This window comes from Eschrichtius robustus, chromosome 9, assembly GCF_028021215.1.
Source record: "Eschrichtius robustus isolate mEscRob2 chromosome 9, mEscRob2.pri, whole genome shotgun sequence".
Classification (NCBI taxonomy): Eukaryota; Metazoa; Chordata; class Mammalia; order Artiodactyla; family Eschrichtiidae; genus Eschrichtius; species Eschrichtius robustus.
The window spans coordinates 27,525,667-27,547,327 of NC_090832.1; the positions used below are offsets into that span (position 1 = coordinate 27,525,667).

The 21,661-nt window shown below is 38.2% G+C and overlaps 1 protein-coding gene and 1 non-coding gene across 3 annotated transcripts in view; one reads left to right on the top strand and one right to left on the bottom strand.

The window, feature by feature from the left end:
* MAP7 (microtubule associated protein 7) overlaps positions 1 to 21,661 on the top strand; it is a 161,377-nt gene that overhangs the window by 58,362 nt on the left and 81,354 nt on the right. The window contains exon 1 of one of the 2 annotated variants that reach the window (XM_068550959.1): positions 9,669 to 9,903. The exons of the other annotated variant lie outside the window; for it this stretch is intronic. Within the exon in view, the coding sequence (XP_068407060.1) occupies positions 9,882 to 9,903 (22 nt within the window). The 5' untranslated portion in view covers positions 9,669 to 9,881. Of the gene's footprint in view, positions 1 to 9,668; positions 9,904 to 21,661 lie in introns of those variants that run through there. 2 annotated transcript variants of the gene reach the window in all.
* LOC137769759 (small nucleolar RNA SNORA73 family) lies at positions 519 to 715 on the bottom strand. The gene has a single exon (XR_011075071.1). It is a non-coding gene; the product is annotated as a small nucleolar RNA SNORA73 family (small nucleolar RNA).

A 21,661-nucleotide genomic window follows, 5' to 3' on the forward strand; every position in this document is an offset into this window, starting at 1 on the left:
GTAGTAGTAGATCAGGAATTGTAGATTCTGGCTCTGCTCATCTGTTCACTAGTCTTAAAAACTTGGGCAAATCTTTTATGTCCTCTACTTCAGCTTTTTCCATGTTAAAAATTAGGAAATAAATGAAAGGGTGATTTTTAAAGAAACTTCCATTTTTAAAATTCTGTGATTCTATGAATTTAAGATTTTATAGATATAATATTTTCATGAAGTTTTCAGGGAATCAGAAGAGTACCTTAAGCCACAAAATCATTAGAATTTAGATCTAGAAGCTACTTTAGAAATGATGTCTTTCGATGTCCTCATTTTACAGTGAGATAACCTGGAACATCTACAATGGTAGAACTGTTATAGATCTGCACTATCTAATATGCCAGCTCCTGGTCACATGAGGCTAGTGAGCACTTAACCTGTAGCTAATGTGACTGAGGAACTGGATTTAATTTTTTTTTTTTTTTACAAAAAAGAATTAGATTCATACATAACAATCTTATTTCACTTTTCAATTCTGGCTTACTAGATGTCTCACTGCATGGTTTGTCTCCTCAGTCATTGTCCACAGGACTCCGAGAAGCTGTAGGAATATGCAGGCGCGGACTCAAGGCCCGGCTTCATCTCCAACGTTGTGGAAAGGGACTGTACATCATGGGGTAGAGCCCTATTGGATTTAATTTTAATTTAAGTAATTGCACGTGGCTGGTGGCTACTGTATTGGACAGTGCAGCTCTAGAGAGTAATGACTTCATGTCACTTAGGTGCTAGTGACAGAAGCAAAGTAAGATCTTTTGATAGTGTGTACCAGATTAAATTAACTAAACCAGCTTTACCATATACCTTTTATAGTAATTATAATTTTTTTATACCAAAACCTCTGGCTCATTAATTTTGTAGCAGATTATTTAAATCCCAGGAGCTTCAACATGATGCTCTATAGCAGTGTATTTATTATTATATTTAAAAGAATATTTAAAGACCAGCAACAAATCAAAGTTGACCTGTTTTCAGTAGTTAATAGTAACTTCTAGTAATAGCTATAATTTGAGCACTTACTATTTTCAACAGAAATGCTTTTGTTAGATCTAAAATGTACTGGCAGTATTTATATTAAATTGTTATTAGTACTTTCTCCAAAAATGCTAATCCCCTTGTAGGTTCAATTATATCACTTATGCTTACAACCTTTTATAAATACTATACCAAAATTTATTTTTGTTTGTTTTTAACGAGAATATGCAGCGCAGTTAGGTAGTAATTCTCACACAGGTACTTGTCAGATAACAAATGAACGAGTGAATGTATTGCTACTATCTGAGGATACAGTGGAAAAGGCTGTCTTTGGTGAAATATAGCACTTAAAAATTCAAAAACATTTTAAAATGTCCCTAACCAAAGATTCAGCAATTCTATTCTAGAATTTATTCTTCTGACAATGTTAAGCTTTGTGAAACTCTATAGGCAGCCTTGTTTATAACATTGAGAAAACATAGTCGACCTGGAAGGATGTCCAGAGTATAAAATAGATTCCAAGACAGAGTTACATGAAAAGCTCATTTTTTGGTTTTTTACATATATGTAAAATAAAATAAAAATCTGCAAGAACATATAACTAAAAAGTTAACAGTGGTAATGTCTGAATTTTGACATTGCAGCTTATCTTAAATATTTTGTACTTATTTATTTTTTCTATTTTCTACACTTAATGTTTATCATTTAATTTATAATCTTTTGAAATATACACCCCAATAGCACTGAAAATTGACCCATATACTAGAAGCTAGGTCATTGCAAGTTAGTGTGTTTCTTGAGCTTTCAGCTATACCCAGAGAGCCTTTCAGGGGGTAGATGGATGAGTCTGATATCTCTGCTCCAATGGTAATGCTGTTAGAGAAGTATAATTGATGTGTTTGTGGCTTAGGAAGGAGGCGAGCACTTTTGTTTGGGAGAATCAAGATAGACTTCATGGAGGATGAGGGCATTTGCCTTGCTTGTTGAAGTATTTGGAGGATTTGACAGAGATGACTGAAGAGACATTCCACATGGGAAGAAGAGTGGGAAGGAAAGAAAGAAGGAAAGAGAAAGGAAAGGAAATCGTGAGGCATGTTAAAGGAAGAGCAAATGCATCCATTCTGTAAAAACACGGGATATCTGGGAGGGTGGTGGGAAAAAAATTCTCAAAGTCGGTGGAAACACATCGCAGTGCTTTAATTTGGCAGGTAACTGGGAGACATGATAGGTGTTTGAGCAGGGGAATGACGAGCTCCTGGAGCTGGTTTTTAAGGTGACTAATCAGACAGATCACAGGAATTAAAGGTGAGAGACTGACAGTGGTAAGACCAGCTTGGAGCCTGAAGGTGGAAACAAAGTGGTGATGCTGGTTTGAGCCTAGGCTGTCTGCCCAATATGTCAAGTAGGCTGCTAAACCCTATTCTGTTTAATGGGAGAAAACCCTACAAAACTTGAATGCTCTTGTTTCCTAGTGATTTGCCACAGTGCCATAAATCTCTTATAGTCTGGTCATGCATGTAAATTAGGTTATAAGATAAGAATTTGTACTTTGGATATATCACACTTGACGTTTTTACTTCCCTCCATTCCCTAACTTCATTATGGCATTCATTACTCCTGAGGACCGTGTAATGTCTGGGGGTAGTAGCTGGGAGAGAAGAGTGAGTGCTCATAGCCTGGAATATACAGTCGTCCTTCAGTATCTGCAGGGGCTTGGTTCCAGGACACCACCACCCCCCCCACCCCCCCACTTCAGGGATACCAAAATCCACAGATACACAATTTTCTAATGTAAAATGGTGTAATATTTGCATAACCTAGCACATTCTCTGTATACTTTAAATCATCTTTGATTATTTCTAATGCCTAATACAATGTAAATGCTAAGTGAATAGTTGTAAATACAATGCACAATGTGTGGCAAATTCAAGTTTTGCTTTTTGGAACTTTCTGGACTTTTTTTTTTTTTGGGGGGGAATATTTTCTATGTGTGGTTGGTTGAGTCCACAGATATAGAACCTGCAGATGGGGAAGGCCGACTCTACAAGAAAAGGAAAAGGAACCATCAAATTGTGTTTTTTAAAGTCAAAGTTGTAAGTGTTTTACAAGAGTTCCTTACATATATGGATATATATTTTAGTTCCCTGCAATAAAACCTTAGGCATGTTAAAGATTACACTGGTTTGGGTTGAGGAAATTAACAAACGTCCCTTTTGAAACTAGGTCAAGTTCCTTATTTTAATTTCTGATCTAACTCAGGACTCCAGCTGTCAGGCTCCCCCATTAATCCTCCCTGTCAGTGAAATCCCCTCTGAAATACATTGTAATTAACTTGCAGGAAACGGACAGCAAAAGATGGAAAGTTCAGATGATATTTGTTTACAAATTTCCCACATGGAAGTGGGCATTTAAACCTTTGAGAAGTCATAAAAAATGCTTAGAAAAATTTGGCAGAGATTTTTTTCCACTGAAAAAAAGCAATTGACCCTTTTTAGCAGTTTCAGCCCCAATAGTCCAGACTTGACAACTTGATTTTGTTGAAATGTTTAGTGAGAACTGTTGCTTCAAGCATAGCAATTTTTAATAACTTCATTATAATTATTCCTAAACTAGTGTGCCTCACAAGTGCCACAGGAAAACTGGTTATAGCTGGTGACATGCCTACAGTGGGGTAGGAAGAGGATTGAGCAGGTTTGATTACAGTGAAGGGAAAAGATTTAGAAGGGAAAGGATTTCAATGTAAACAAAAATATCTCTTGTTCATTTGGTAAGTATAGTTTTGGCCATTTCTGTGAAGTGTTGACATGAAGGAAAATTGTTTCTGCAATTTGAGGTCATGGAAGATTCCAGGGTAATATAAATGTGGATTTTGAGAAACAGACAAGCATGTTATAACTTACTCCCCTAAAGAAAACATTCATGTGTGGAGTACATTTTTAACTGAATTGAGTGCATTTTCATAAATAACCAGCCCTTGTAGCTTTTGTCACTGTCCAAGGTACTATAAAATGGGGGGCTGAATCTTCTGATCTTCTGCTGAAAAGCAGAATCTTCCTTTTCCAGCATCTTAAAGATTGTGGCCTCTGGGGACAATCAAAAGGCAAAAGAGAATGGACCAAGATACCTATTGGGAAGGAAAGGAAACAGAGTGCTAGTTGCTTTATAAAGGTTGAAATTAACAAATATTCTCCTAAAGCTACACCTACTACTTTTTGAACCCAGAGGAAAAGGAAAGACCAAGAACTAAGATAAAGAGGGGTCCTGGACAAAATGGTAGGCTGCAGTATTCCTAGATTGACACTGGGGTTAGAAGCAGTTCTGATGTTTTCAAGTTAAGACCTGCCATGATCAAAACCAATTTGCAGAAGATAATAAGCTGATGAACTGAATCTTTTAATGAATTATGTATAACAAATCTTTGTGACTTTTAGCTTTTACAAATTTCAGCAGAAAGCATAAGTTCCTTTATAAAATGAATCTGCTTTTACTTTTCAATAACTAAATATGAAACATAAATGAAATCTATTTCTCAGCATTTGCCCCTTAACATAGCAATAGCCATGGTCCCAGTGTTTTATATTAAACACTAAATTCTACAAAATACCAAGAGTTTAAACTGCACCGTTTTGATAACTGTGGTAATCAAATCCAGTATATGTGATTCTTTTTCTGTAAAAATTAAAGTCTGCAGGTAAACATTTTAAATTCTTATAAATAATGAGAATACACTATAAGAGCAATATCTTTTTAGTCCAAGGGCTTAGCCTATCCATGTTCTTTCAGTTATTTGGTAGAACTAGATCTTCATGCATATATTTATATGTTCATTTTTACATGCGCACAGATATACACACACCTCCCCCCCCCCCCCTCGGTAAGGAGTGCAAAACAAAGCTGATCACACAATTCTCTGTGGAATAAAGCTTTGTTAAAAAAAAAAAAAAAAGTGGAAACATTACCAGCTATCTCATCATCTCATAAAACTCTTGCTGCAGCTTAAAAGGTCCTGTTTTATAAGAACTGGTTTCTCTATTAGTAGCCAAAAGTTAAAAGAGAAAAATAGGAAAGAAAAAAGAACAAGGAAGAAACAGAGTGGCAAATGAGCAGATCTGATAAGAGAAAACGCTAACGGATAAGAGCTGCCTTGTCAAGATGAGGGCCTCTGCAGTTTCCACGTTCATAGTGGGACTCAGAATGGAGTAAAGAGCTGATGAATCATCATCTCAGCCACAGAGCAGTTTTAGGAGGCCTGCGAGCAAAGCAGTCAGTGAGCGGGTAATGAATGAGCGCACAAAAGGGGAGAAGGTGGATTCCTCAGAGTTCTACAAGTGCTCTGTCAAGTTTGTAATTCACCAGCTCCCATTAAAAAATATTTATATTTCATATTTGTTAAGGATGATATAATTTAGGCTTAATAAACAAATTCATTTCCCCTTAATTTCTCAGGATTTATGTATGTATTTTTAAAACTTACTATGGGGCTTCCCTGGTGGCGCAGTGGTTGAGAATCTGCCTGCTAATGCAGGGGACACAGGTTCGAGCCCTGGTCTGGGAAGATCCCACATGCCGCGGAGCAACTAGGCCCGTGAGCCACAACTACTGAGCCTGCGCGTCTGGAGCCTGTGCTCCGCAACAAGAGAGGCCGCGATAGTGAGAGGCCCCCGCACCGCGATGAAGAGTGGCCCCCACTCGCCGCAACTGGAGAAAGCCCTCGCACAGAAACGAAGACCCAACACAGCCAAAAATAAATAAATTAATTAATTAAAATTAAAAAATATATATATATATAGCAGAGCTTTAAAAAAAAAAAAAGCTTACTATGTTTTCAAAGTGATTTCCATTCCCGGAAGTCTGAATGATAACCCATCAGTTCAGCCTTCATCCACCTGCCAGAATTCTGCATTGAAAGTTTTGCTGGATATTGAAAATGAAACCAAAAATTGGACTGATAAGCAGAGGCCTTAATCCTGAGAAAGTAACAACAGTGATGCCTGTAGGTAGAAATGTGCCTCTTTCTAAGACCCTTACTGTGCAGCTACAGTTTCAGATGACACATCATTGACGGTACTCACCGCTCCATGCACTGGGACATAGAAATCTCCTTGAGCCACTTGTCACATAACAAAACCCTCTATTCTCTTTCCTCTCTTGTTAGCATTCAGCTGTTTTTCTGGATGAATGCACCACCGTTCAGTTACGCACTGTTGTTCCTAAGGGGTGAGTGGGGCACTGTCTCCACCGTGTCATCTCCTGTCTCTCCCCGCCTGTCTTCTCTCCTTGTGGTACCAGTCGTTTCCCATCAGCAGGCGACACTGGCCTGACGCTTCCTGGGTGCTCAGAAGTGAGAAGTCACCTAGTTGGAGGGCAGATGCTGCAGTAGAGCATAGCGTGGGGATTGAGAGTCTGCCACTTACTAGCTTCCCCAAGTTACTCTACTCTGTATATCTGAGTTTCCTCATCGGTAAAATTAGCATAATAGGGTGGTTTGTGAGGTCAGACCAGTTCCTACGTGGATAGGTCATTAGAGTAATGTCTGACATAACAGGCAGTCAACAAGTTTAAGCTATTATTTCCTATGGCAGTCTGTACTTGAGAAGGCAGATTTTTTTTCCCACTAGCCCTTCTCTTTCGTATCTATAACCCTCAGATAGGCACCCATCTGATCACAGCGTGGAGGGGTCCACAGCAGGAGAGGCAGCGTGGAGACTTCCTGAGGAGTGGGTGGCAGGTAGAGAGAGAAGTCTTGTGGGAGTTAGCCAGATGAAGGGAGGAGAGTAATCTTCAAGGAGTAGTGGCAGCATGTACACGACTGATGGGGAGAGGGGAGCTGAGTGCAGCAGAACGCAGCCGAATGCTGTCCTCTGTAAGGCCAGAGAGGAGAATGCGAAGCAGACAGGCAGCAGGTACTACGGAGGTGAGGTGAGAGAAGCAACTGTGAGACCATGAAGAGCCAAGAAAACGTAGGCATTCAAAGAAGTTACATGATCAGATTTGTGTTCTAGAAACATCATAGCTGTGTTGATGACTGGGTCTTGGAGGTCAGGATTTGGACGGCCACAGAACAGTTAGGAGATTCTCATAACACCCCCCTGTCCCCTCAAAACTGAGTGCCTCTAATCTTCAGTGAGCTGCGAGATAGATAACTGAGCTAGTTACATTTGAGTCTGAAGTAAGAATATAAAGATTCCGAGGGAGGGAATGAAAGGATTTTTTAAAATTTGCTAATAGAAGTTATTTTTTGTTTGATAAATTCATGGTTCCTATCTTTGTTCCGTTTAAATGAGCTGTGAGATAATTCAGAGTATCGGTTCTAACACTTATGGAGCCCTACTGAATATACAGGTGTGGAATTGTGGGAATAGGTTGATATTTTAATAACATGCCTGAAAAATTCCTGAAATTAATAGCCAACATATTTCTTTGGCTAGCACTTATCCTGTGTCATGCATTTCATTGCTTTAATTGGGCAGAACTGGAGAATTCTTCTACTTCTTCAGACATTTAGGCAATACTTGAGTATTAATCATATCCCAGCCATTGTACCAAACGTGAGCACAGAGAAATATGTAGGCATGTTTATGACCTCCAGTCCCAGCATTGTGAACCTTGACCTCCGTTTCCCGTAGAGTCAGTTCCGTGTCCCTCTTTGCGGCAATAAGGTCTCTGGGGAAGAAAAACAACAACAAAACAAAAACAAACAACAAAACAGAACGACAGAGCGATTGGAAGCACTTTAAGTCTGTTTCCCCCACCTCGGGATGAGGCCCCGCTATCCAGCCTCCCTGCCACACTAGCCCTGCTTGAAGGGCAAGCAAGAGGAGAAGGATTTGGAGCCACTAGAGCTGAAATTTTTTTTTAACCCAGAAGTAATTTTGCCCCACCCCCACCCCAATTGTCTTTGGCGATGTCCAAAGACACTTTCTTAATGGTCTCAACTGTAGGGAGGGGAGTATGTGTAGGCAGTGCTATTAGAGACAGCAGGTGGGGGCTGGGGGTGCTGCTGAACTTCCTACAATGCACGGGAAAGCCCCATCCCCTCCCCTGCCATCCACAACAAAGAACTATCCCGGCTCAAGGTCAATAGAACCAAGGCTGAGAACCCCTGCACTAGAGATACTGTCTGTATTTATACAGGCTGCTTTTGAAAATGTAAGCAACTGATGGGTGGGAATGATGGTACTTAGGCAGCTGTGATGCTGGGCCTCTGGAGGTGCTGGGATGGTGCTGGCTGCAGCTGGCATTCCACTGGCTCCTACTAAGCAGTCTTTAGTTCCAAGGGCATTAAAAAAGGTTAATTCCCAAGTCTAGGGGGTGCTTGAATTCTTTTTTTTTTTTTTAACATCTTTATTGGAGTATAATTGCTTTACAGTGATGTGTTTTTGCTTTATAACAAAGTGAATCAGCTATATGTATACATATATTCCCATATCTCCTCCCTCTTGCGTCTCCCTCCCTCCCACCCTCCCTATCCCACCCCTCTAGGTGGTCACAAAGCACCGAGCTGATCTCCCTGTGCTATGCGGCTGCTTCCCACTAGCTATCTATTTTACATTTGGTAGTGTATATATGTCCATGCCACTCTCTCACTTTGTCCCAGCTTACCCTTCCCCCTCCCCGTATCCTCAAGTCCATTCCCTAGTAGGTCTGTGTCTTTATTCCCGTCTTGCCCCTAGGTTCTTCATGACCTTTTTTTTTTTTTTTAGATTCCATGTATATATGTGCTGGTGCTTGAATTCTTACATCTTAGAAATCCCATGCATCCAGTCTCTTTACTGGGTCAAGTCCTACTACTCAGAGAGGCTTGAAATGACTTATTTTCTTCTAAACAGTGTATTTCCTTTCCAGATTGGGCCCACTGATCATCCAAACTCATTAAATTCATTGGTTTTAAGCAAAGTATTCTGGCTCCCATGTCACATTTTAAAATTCTCTAAAGGCACAGTGAGGACTGGATCCTTTTTCCTCAGTTTCCCCTCTGTGCTCCTAGACAAAAAGTCCTTTTAAAGACATGCCTAAGGTAGAATGGTGATAGAAATGTTGAATTCAAAATTTATAATGCAATTCATCCCTGGCTAAAAGAAAAAAATTCTGAGGATCTATATTTAATTTATCCAGAAATAATCTCTAAAACTTTAGTGTTTATATTTATTCTTCCTCTTCTCTCTGGAGACCTTCAGAATTTTTCAGAGCTTGCTAAAGCAAGTCAATCTTTTGGACCCTCTGAAGGGCAGCGAAACTTCATTTCATGTGGTTTCTCAGCGGCTCCATGAATGTTCTCAGTGAAGGGAGTGAAAGCACAGAGGTCTCTCTGCTTGACTGATTCTAAACGACGGCCTCTTTCACATGCATTTGGTATGGGAACAAAATGAGCCATAATCTTCAGGGTTTTAAATGCCATTGTTAATACATCAGGAAACCAAAAGGCCGAAGAATCTGGAAAAACAGTAAATAACATTTAGATGATCTTGGTAAACAGTTGTTCTAATGTGTTTAATGCATATCCTGTTTGGGGCCCCAGCTGAGTTTGAATCCCTGAGATTGAACTGGTGTTTTAACAACCATTTCTTAACCAGGAAAGGCCTCCGCTACTCCCAGCCCACACCCATTTGAGCTTCACTGGCTCTTTTGAACAGAAGCCTTTCTCAGTTTTTACTTGGTTCAGTGAACAAGGTTACTGTTTAGAAGCAGTGGCTGTAGAGTCGTATGTCTCCTCACTCTTTTGCCTTCCTCCTGCGTGTACCTTGAGCCGTGTGAGAGATGATACTTGGGATGATTAAACGGCCTCTTCACTGATGGCTTGGTCTTTGCCCGGCTGAGGAACTCAAATCTGGAAGATAGAATATGTTGCAGCATATTCAAGAAAGAAGAATTTTAGGATGGAAGACACTAAGCTGGCCTGTAAGTTCTTGGGCTCAAAATGTGTTTTGAAACTCTTAATAAGGCAAGGCAGGAGTCAGGCAATCTTTAAACCAGTTTTGACAAATTAACACTTAACAGGGTGAAAGTACAGAGTAGGAAATCTTTTAATAAATCCTTTTGTTTTGGGGGGAGGGACTTGGTTTTAATGTTCTAAGAAAAAGAAGTGGAATTTTAATTAAATGAAACAATCTTTGTTGTGATCTATAGATGATGGATTTATACTTCATTGTCCTGCAGCCATGTGATAGCTTCTATGAAAATTCAAGGCAAACCATATTATTCTCCATCTTCCGTGTTCCCACTTTTTTTCTTTTGGCAAAAAAACAGTGTGCAAACCCTGAAACAACTCCTAGGGTCTCCTTGAGTGCTGGATGTAGCAGTAGCAGGCTTTACACACAATTGCGCCGCTGTCCAAAGAACATTTTAGCACATAATTTATTGATGATTTCTTATTGCTCTTAATATTTGTATCTGGATCAGATCATGATAATTTTGAGAAATGATTGCTTTTCTATTTTCGAGGGGTGTATTTGAGGAGTAGCTAGGGTTTTTTGCTGATTTAAAAAAGGTCATACCTCGCTTGCCTACCTCTTTGGTTTTTATTTAGGTTTTTTTTTTTTTTAAATCAGAAACATTGCCTGCATTTTCCTCTCATATCTTTCCTTACCAGAATGCTTTTATTCACATGGCATGTAAATAAGTAACTCACATATACACTTTACAGAAAAAACTATAGTCATCAGAATCTTATGCCCTACATTTTGGAGAGGTATTTTTATCACTGTATTTTCTTCTCTAGAATTTTCTTTATATACTAGATGCTTTATCAGGTTTAATTTTTAAGAGTAATAAAATGCTTTATTCACTAAATTATTTGCCCTTTTAAAATATTATCTATCTTCATTTTCATAAATAATATTTGCAAACTTTATAATAAAAATACATCTAGGAAAGAAATGTGAGTTATACGTAGTTTCAGTAACCATTAGGGAGATGGATTATGGTATAAATCAGCGGTTTGCTTTTGGTGTTTTATGATGATAAAATATGGAGTTAAAGTGGCATATTGGGAATATCTTTGGAGTTGGATCCAAGTCTGCCTTTTAGCTCTGACACTAGTTCTGTGACCTCAAACAAGTTATTTATGCTCTATAAGTATGTCAGTATCATCATTGTACAACGGGAATAAATCTCTAATTTTCAGGGCTGTATATACACTAAAGAAGAGGCAAAATGCCTCCCCTAATGCTTGGTTTCCCAGTAAAAAAATTGGTGTTACTATTATATGTATTTGTTCAGTTAACTCACTTTTATCAGTAAATTCATTTTGCACTTAATGAGTCAAAATAGACATATGTTTCTGGGTAGAAAGCATATTTACATATAGTATTCAAATATTAGGATAAGACGGTTGATGCATAATAAGCATTGGGTTTCATAATGAATTATTTAAATGTGATAAATAAGATTGCTTGAATCAGGGAATTCCCTGGCGGTCCAGTGGTTAGGACCCCGCTCGTTCACTGCTGAGGTGAGGGTTCAATTCCTGGTTAGGGAACTAAAATCCCGTAAGCCACGCAACGCAGCCAAATTAAAAAAATTTTTTTTTGCTTGAATCAAATGAAATACAGGTTGCTTAGTAAGAAAATTGGATAAATAGCCAATAGATAAAATATATATTGAGGGGGAAATTTTTTTAATCCAGAAAATTGGTCAAAAAATCTTAGATAAGTGGTTTAAAAATACTAAATTATTCTTAGATGCTGGATTTTGGTCTCTTCCAATTTCCATCTTTTAATCTGATATTGAGTAGAGCTTAGAAAAGTAGAAAACATCGTAGCTTCATGTTTCCAGAAACTAAAATTTCAGGGTAAAAACCTTAAACTCCATTTGGGGTGGAGATGAAGGGAACTGTGCTCTATACACTCCCCACGACGGCACCCCTGGCTCATTAACGAAGGTCCATCCCACTGTGGGAGCAGAACCTGTTTCCACCGTCAGGCTGCTCTGGAATAACTATAATAAGGTGTAAGAATGACACCCCACTCCCACCCTAACAAAGACTGCTTTCTGTTGTTATTGGCCTGTTCTCACCTTAGTACTTAGCACCAGCTGATGCCATAATGTTTATTGTGCTCTCCCACACTCCATGGGGCCAGGGAGTTTTGGCTCTTTTGTTCACTACTGTATCCCAAGCACGGATTACAGTGCCTGGCAACCATAGGCGCCTAATCAATTTATCAAATTAATGGATCAATCCCCAGTCTTCAATAGGGCAACAAAGTGGAGAAGGCCACGCCTACTCTCATTATAAAACACACAAAATAACGAAAACAAAAATACAGTTTTCCAATAAAGATGTTAAAAAAAAATACAGTTTTATATAAAATGGAGTGTCACTACACTAGAACATGCTGATTTATTCTGTGGTTGACACAGCACTAGTGCTTTGTTCCAACTTTTGGAAGAAAAGAAAGTTAGCAAGAAATGTTACTATCTTCTGTTACAGATGGTTAACCATGTGTCAAGAACAGAAAACCAAAAAGTTTACCTCCTTCATGAAAAATAGGTAAATTAAGGACTCTAGAAAAATAACTCTGTGATAAAATGCCAAGTCACAGGCCAAATAAGCTCGGTCCTCCCCTGAGCCTGGGCGAGGTCAGCCCTCTGCTTGGGAGGGCTAGCCCCTCCCACACACTCAGGAGGGTTCATGCTGCCGGGCAAACCCAAGCTCCTTTACCAGGAATTCTACGTAGGTGTCGTTTTCAGAAGCCAAAAAGCTTGTTAAACAAGGCTTTCACAAAACACTAGCCATTCTCAAAGTAACACTGAATCTATACCTCTATCGAGAAGACAAATTGCTGCACTTTAGAGTCAAAGGACCAGGTTTTCAAACTCAGCTCGAAGGCTGTCTGTATGACCACGGGCAAAATCCCATTTGCCCTCTCTGAGCCTCAGTCCCCTCCCCTGTAAAACGGCAACAGTGACACCTGCCATAATCAAGTTAAGATGGTCAAGTGAGTTTATACACAAGAAAGTGATTTATAATCCATTAAGCAAATTACACAGTGTTACTTGAATACATATTAAAACACAGTACAAGTTCTTTCCTTAAATGAGAATTTAAATGCTTTATGACTTTATATAAATTCTATTATCTGTCAAAATATCACTAATTGGGGGGGGGGGGCAAGCCCCACTAAAACAGTAAAAAAAAAGACTAAGGTACAATTTTTAATGCCATATTTGAAAAAAAATCTGGAAAACACTGTAGCATAGTGGCTAAGATACTAGCTCTTAAAGTCAAATTGATGTGGATTTTATTCATGATTTAGCCATTTACGTTAGACAGGTTTCTTAACTTTAACAGCCTCATCTCTGTACAGTGGGGAGAGTATCAGCTAAATGTAGGCTTACTGTGAGGAATAGATTGAATGAGACAAAATGCTTAAAGCATCTAGTACAGTTTAGAACATAATAGATATTCAGTAAATGGCAATTGTGTTTGTGGTTATTTCAATTCTTTATAAATATCATTGGGTATATGATTTTCCTTTTAAATGATATGGTACCAAACTTTTAAAATATATTAGCTACTATTAGTCTGTATAAAAATCTGCTAGAAATTTCCCCAGAGAAAATGATTCTCCGATTTTTTCAGAGCTCTTACTTTTCTGAGCCTGATGATTATTTCGATTAGGTGGTCTTTGAAGCAAGCATCAATACAACTAAAGCTTTCATATACCATTTACTCACCTAACCCTCCAGAGATCTCAAAGTACGTTAGGTTGAATAGAGTTTAACTTCTTGTCCATAACAGAACGCACAGATATTCATAAAGAAAGAGCAGGGTCAGGGACATATCAAAGACAGAAGTTTAAAATTCTCTTTCTAGGAAATGTGTGTTGCTAGTGAATCAACAAGAAGAGCCTCAAGGTAGCAACACACATTGTCACACAGCCTAGAGATGTTTAAGTTCCAAGATTCATTACTCATAGTCTAAGATGTAAATCATATATTGAAAGCCACAGTCCTTTCTCAGAGCACTTCATTGAGACATTGAAGTAAATGTCCTCTGAACTGACATTTTAGTACTGAATTGCAATCATCAGGTTATGGTGTTGACAATATAATTTATTTTTCTTATCAGAACCTCCGGGTGATATGAATAAATAAATTTCAGTTGAACCATAGACCAACTTTAAAACTTAGGTTAAAATTTTCATACACGAGAATCATTCTCCATTAAAAGGTACTTTTCTATAAGACCTCTTTGAAAAGATAATGCCATAATCCATTTCTGGATCATAATATGGTTACATAAATGTATTCTTAATATCTTATCACAGACAGAATAAAATAACATTACCTGAATAGCAAGTAACATGTGATGAAGGACCGAGAAGGTAAAAGTTAATATTTAAGCTTTCCACTTACTTGATTTAATATTAACCGTGCATACTTTTCATGTTTTTCTGTAACACAAGTTATAAAGTCCTGAGTCAAAGATTAACATTTTTATATAACATTTTATTAAGAATTCTTGCTTTGAATATTTGAATTTTGTATTTTACTTCTGATAATCAAAATAATTTTAGTATATAAGCGTTTAAGTGTGATGTTTTATAATTCAGTGCTATCAACACTAGCCAACAGTCACAATCAAGTTAAATAAGACAAGTGTGTCATTCAGGGATTTTAGTTGGATTCAAGATATACCATTTTAACAAAGGAAAGGGGGTTGGGGCTTCAAGAGATGATAAATTGTGGGGAAGTGGCTAGAAAATAGAGCAAATGGAAGATAAGGGTTAATGTAGTAAGGTTTGTTTATGCAAACTCATCTCTGTCTCTGGGGATGAGTTGCTCCCCTCTGATAGTTGCTTTTTTTCTTTGATATAGGAGGTGGGGGGACACCGTCACAAGGGAAATTTATGCCCTGCTTTTAGGTGGATGGGAGGGGTGTGTGTGCAGAGAATTCTTTCTGCACCTGTTGATTCTCAATTGCCTTCAGCTGAAAATCATGCCAAAGTGGCATCTTTTGGAGTGGTGCGTGCTGATGCCCTTTGTGGTACTCTAATGGACATCTTTAGACGTAAGGCTTTTTCCAATATTTTAGAGTATTTCCTTTAGAGTCTCAGAAGTAGAATTGGGGAGTCAATAGTTTTAAACCTTTTAATGGCAGTAGATTAATATTTCTCAATTCCTTTCTTAGAATTACACCAATATACTGCAACTCTAATACTGCCCCTTTCTGCTCCACATATTTTCAGGGTTTTCAGTGCTACACTTGGAAGCGCATGTCTAGTATTCCTCTTCAGGGTCCACACTAGATGAAAAATGAGGAATATCCGGCCAAGCATCCAGAAAGGGATAGTTCTAACCATCAGTGAAGCTGGTTCCAATATTCATGACTATGTGCTGTGTTTGTAAGGGGGTAGCATAAACTGAAGCAGATGCTTGTCTCCAGGTATCCCTTCTACCAGCTGAATTTAACATCTCAAATAATCACAAGGAGACCTTTTTGGATGAGGGGTAATTGAAGATATCTTTATTGCAAATAGATCATTTGGATGTGGTTAAATCTTCATGAACTGTTCAGTCCTAAATCCAAATTAGCATTTGATTCAATGGGACTGAAACCAAGCAGGACCCTATGGGGACCTTCCTGGGGACAGATACCCTCACCCCTGTGTCCCCCACCTCTTATTTGTAGAAAAGCTTTAGCCTCCTAGGCCTTCCCTCCCTGAGTTCCAAAGAGCAAATTTAATTAGAAAAGTGAAAAAAATGAAGGAACAAAGGAAAGCAATCAAGTTAAGACAAAATAATAATATTTTAGCCATAAAATAAAATCAAGGACCTTTAGTTCCTCTTCAAGGGCTATAGGTAATAACCTGAGCCATATCCTTGAGGTTTTGGTTTTGTTTTTTTTTGTTTTTAGCAGTTACTAAAACCCCTACCAAGTGGAGGAAGTTAACTATATGCTGACCACCAGCGCATAGACCCCAGACTGGTTGGAACTAGAAAACTAGTAATTGAAATTCTCAAAATATCACCCTGTTACCTCACCATCAAGCAATTTGAGAATTGTGCATGAGCTGATTAGTCACCCCACAACCCTCTCCCTCACACTGTCTTTAAAAACCCTTCCCTGAAAGCCATTGGGGAGCTTGCGTCTTTTGAGCACAAGCTGCCCATTCTCCTTGCATGGCACCCTACAATAAATGCTGTACTTTCCTTCACCATGGTGTCAACAGATTGGCTGTGCTGTCCATTGGGTGAGTGCACCCAAGTTCACTGGATTTTTCAGAAGGCATAATATGACACATGCAAATCAAGGAATTTTAGAGCTGTCACCATCAGCTAATTACCATTGGGTAGAATCTTAAGCAGTACATTTGAAAACTGAAGCAGCTTCAATTTATTATAAATTAATGACATAGGATGTTTATTAATTATTAAGCTTTGTGAAATATGCTGAACGTTGTACATAGGGTTTACAGCCAATAGCTGTCATCAGAATGTTTTGAAATTATACCCACGAGAAAAACAGAAAGGTTTTTACCTCCGCGCATTTGCAGTTGCTTGCTAGTTTTGCATAACCATCGAAACACAGGATGTTGATTTATGCTGTTTAGCCTTGCCTCTTACAAGAAAATTTAGCCACTTTGAAAAGAAAGTCGTATATCTCAAAAAGCCCCTGTTAAAAAATAAGAACTCAATACTTAAGATACTGATTTTATACTGAAGTATTAAGTTCTTGATTTTTAGTCAGATAAGTAAAAATATTCCATGGTGGGAATTACATTCTATTTAAAAAAAAAAAAAAACCCTGCGTTTATGCAGTGGTAGGGGTGAAAGTGTTGTTTAAAAACTAATTAAATGAAGAAATCTCCTGGGAAATAAGTTTTGGATTCTAAGTTGTTTTAGTTACAGTATTTTTCTACTTAGAGTTGTATCCTGAATTGTGTTAGCTGGAAGGACAAAAGGTTTAAAAGAACCACATGGAATTTTAAACAGTAGCATTTATTCAGCTTCCTGTGTATTGTTCCTCCACAGAATTGTGTTCTTCCCTTTCAGAGCTGTTATCTCAGTTCACAGTGTAACATTCATTAGTGTGATCATTTTTCTAATGCCTACCTCCCTGTAGCCTCTAAGTTCCGTGTGGGCCGGGCTGTGCCTGCCTCTGCCCACCATTATATCCCTGGTACCTAACACATTGGATGTAGGCGCTCCAATGTAAGCAGTGGATGGATGGAGTAATGGGGAAGGATTCTTTTAGTCATTCTAAAAGGCATATAACATTAAAGTGTGTTTTCTTTTTCTTGGCATCTGCTTGAAAGGATTGCTTGGTTACTTCTTCCTGCGTCTTCATCTGTCAGGCATTGCTGTAACGCCATTTTGTAGAATAGGAATGCTTTGTGATAAATTCACTGTCCTTTAACAATTGTGGCCTTTTTAAAACTCTGGACTCTTATCATACAAAGTTTTAAATAATAGTGTTGCCAAAAGGACTTTATTGCAATTTAAGCTTATTTATAAAGATTTTTTCCAGCATAGACCCCAGAGCATTATTATAGAATTCCCAGAACCTGCTTATTTCCTCAGAAGTCAAAACAGCTTCTTATTTCTTTTTTTTAACAAACTTATTTATTCATTTATTTCTGGCTGCGTTGGGTATTCGTTGCTGCGCGTGGGCTTTCTCTAGTTGCGGCGAGCGGGAGATACTCCTCATTGCGGTGCACAGGCTTCTCATTGCAGTGGCTTCTCTTGTTGCAGAGCGCGGGCTCTAGGCGTGTGGGCTTCCGTAGTTGTGGCTCACAGGCTCTAGAGCACAGGCTCAGTAGTTGTGGCGCATGGGCTTAGTTGCTCCGCATCATGAGGGATCTTCCTGGACCAGGGCTCGAACCCGTGTCCCCTGCATTGGCAGGCAGATTCTTAACCACTGAGCCACCAGGGAAGCCCCAGCTTCTTACCTCTAATTCCTTGAACCCCCTGTCTTGAAAAAGAAAAGAAAAAAATGTTTTGTTTTAGCACAGTACCATATGAAGGTTATTGCTTAAAATTTTAGGTGATGACTTTCAGGATAAATTAATATTGAAAGAACAGTATTGTTTCAATTTTTGTAAAGCACCGAGTACTTAAGTATTTTTTTTCAAAATAATACGTATTCAGCCAATATTTGAGGCTTTAAATTTTGCCTTAATTATTACAGTTTAAAGATTATTATAAAGTATAAATCTTAGTTGAAATATTGATAGTATTAAAACACATCTAGTGCGTTGACAAAAGGAAAGAGAAGCTCTGGAAAAAGCAATCTTTAGTTTCAATTTTTTTTTTTAATTTATGTTTGGGGTGTATATGTGTGAGAGGTGGGTGTTTTAGTTTAAAATACTCTGATTATGATAGAAATATATCAGGGTTTTTGTTTTTTTAGCCTTAGCTGTTATTCAGTGTAGAAAGGAGTGTTAAAACATTCAAAACAGATTAAATCGATGCTAAAGTTGGGAAGTAACCATAAAAGCATGTTTTATAGAGGACAGTGTGGTTCGTTGCACAGTTCTCTGTTAGTCCTATTTAATACAGGAGTAGATTTTAGAAAATATATAAGAATTCGTCTACCGTATATTGCCCACAATATAGCTTCTTGAAACTGAGCTTGTGCTAGCTATTGAATAACAGTGAGCACGAGATCTTGTACTCCTTGGCAAATTTCTGGATTACATTTTATGGTGTCAGTTAATAGTGGAATCACAGGATTTAACTAGCAGTTGACCTTGGGGTAGAGTTGATCTGATCACATGAAAACTGAGAGACCTAACAAAGATGTAGGCTTGAACAATTAGTCAGCACATCTCACCTCTAGAAAGTACCAGTGGGCAGGGCCAAACTTCTTCAAGAATAATTTTAAACTGGGTCATTCTTTAAAGGCCCAAAATTGAAGCTCCAAATAGCGTGATTAATAGTATTTTAGTCTGGGAAATTTTTTAGAAATCTTAAAATACCCGTGGAATGCCAAATGCCTTAAGCTTTAACCCTTGAGCTTTATTGGGTTTTTTCCTGACAATAATTAGATAGTAGGGCCATTGCTGAAGTCTATCATTAGCTCATGTGGTAGGGCCCATGTTTGTATAAAAGGGAGTATTTACCTTTCTGTTCTGTGATGGGCTTATTTATAGCTTATCCAAAAATAGTGTCAAAATCTTGAGGCACATATATTAAAGAAATCATCACTATTCTATATCACTGAAAACTAAGTGATGCTTAAAGAGATGCTTCCTATTGACATTGACTCTGCCATACAAGTCTAAATAAGTATCAGTCAGTAGCCCGTGTTGAGTTTATATAATGTAGCTTGTAACAAATGCCTGTCCATGGAGTCAAAGAATAAATATGGGTCCAAAAAATGGTTCAAACGTTATATTTTTTTCTGGAAGTTTTCACCACAAAGCAGTAAAGAATATAAAGTAATATAAAGTGCAGTGGTTCTCAAATTTGGTGTGTACATCCAATTCAACCATGATGTTTGTTAAAAGTGAAGATTCCCAGGCCCTACCCCTACAGATTCAAGTTCTGTAGGTCTGAGATGGGGCATAAAAATCGGTATTTAACAAATACCGCAGTGTTTCTGATGAAAGAGGTTCGTGGACCATACTCTAAGAAACATTGGTCAGCCTTCAAACACTTTTGCTTGCATGAATCCTAGAAGAAATTTGAAAAATCATGTGCTACTTTTTAGACATCAAAATTGAAATCCAAAATTATTTTATTTTAAAATAGTTTAAATCGTTTCAAAGTCTCTGATTTTAGAAAATTGCATAGTGTATACATGCTTTAAATACATCTTTATCAAAACTTTGAAGCTACAGACTTAAGTCATTTATTTTATCCAAAAAAATCCTGGTTGATTGAACCATCAGCCGTATCATACTTGTTACTGTCTGACAGAAAAGGTCTGACTTCATTTTTTTAATGCAAATAAGTATATCAATTTGTGCCCTATGACAAATGACACATTAATATAGACAGACAGGCAGAGCAAACCTTTTTACTTGTGTAGGGGTAGAAAAATTTTTCCTCTACCCCCTTAGTTTAATTTGCAGGCCTTAGTTAAAGTACCTATCAACAGACAGATTAACAGGATAAAAGGCATTTGTTTTTAATATTTTTTTTTTCCCTCAATGAAAAAAATTTTGTTAATTCAGTGTCTTCTGTAGGAAAACGTTAATGACTGCAGAGAAATGCTCTAATTTCTAGGCGCAAATATGTTTCTTAATATTTTTACATGCCTGAGGGCTTCACAGAAAATATGTAAAAACCCAAAGAGGTGTTTCAACCCAGGGGCTTATATATCATTTTAACAAAGGGTGATAAATTGTGGAGAAGTGACTAGACAAGGGAAAGGGGTTTGGGGTTTCTAGAGGCTGTAAATTGTGGGGAGGTAAATATATGGGAGAAACTAATAGTAGATAAGGGTTATTTAGTAAGATTTGCTATGTAGACTCAAGTTGTTTCTGGTGATAAAAGTCATTTTCCTATTCCTGGTATGGGAAAAGAGAGCACCTTTAAAACGGAAGCTTGTCACCTTCACAAAGGGAATGCTTTTAGACCTAAAGGGGGAGGACAGAGAGCTTCCTGTGTCCACTGTTTCTCATTTGCCTTCAGCTCAAAGTAATCCATATGCCAGAGTGGCATATTTCGGGGTGGCATCTCCTGATCCCCTTCACTTGTATAAATCAAGGCCTTGCCATAGGCCTTGCCAAGGCCATAGTATTTCTTGCCTTGTTCACAAGGGGCCCCTCTTCAGGAGCAGTGCATCTTCTCCTTGTTCCTTTGGTTACACTTCAGAGTTTTTACACCACAGACCTTGAGCCACATACATTCAAGATGCATAAATGGTGTGCCTTTCTTATGATAATGGGAGAAGGGGAATGTGAAAAGCAAGGTGAGAAGGTTTTAGGAAAGAATCTGGGAACTGATTCCCTTAAAACCCTCCATGTACATGTATTCCCTTTAACAAGGGTTCTTTAACCTGGAGTATGTGAATTTGAATGAAGAAAATAATTGCATCTTTATTTCCAATAACCTTTTCTGGAAATTGAACATTTCCTTTTTTTTTTAAACTAATTTCTATTGGAGTATAGTTGCTTTACAATGTTGTGTTAGTTTCCACTCTACAGCAAGGTGAATCAGCTATACGTATACATATATCCCCTCTTTTTTGGATTTAGCTGAACATTTCGTTTAATTATGAATGTGAGCAAAAAACCTACAGCAGTATTAGCATTAGCAGAAGTCAGATATTTTCTTATCACATTACAGTTGTTTCAGATAGCTCAAAAGGCAGTTTAAACAGATAACTGCTTGAAATCATGGCAGTTATGAGACATGCCTCTAGATCGTGTTATTTAATGGGTTAATAAAGAAGCATATATAGCTATAGTACAAACCTTTTAACATCTTGATAAGCTTTTAAATATAATTAATTTTTAAATTTTATTTATTTATTTATTTATGGCTGCGTTGGGTCTTTGTTGCTGCGTGCGGGCTTTCTCTAGTTGCGGCAAGCGGGGGCTACTCTTCATTGCGGTGTGCGGGAGGCTCATTGCAGTGGCTTCTCTTGTTGCGGAGCACAGGCTCTAGGCACGCGGGCTCAGTAGTTGTGGCTCGTGGGCTCAGTAGTTATGGCACAAGGGCTTAGTTGCTCTGCAGCATGTGGGATCTTCCCGGACCAGGGCTC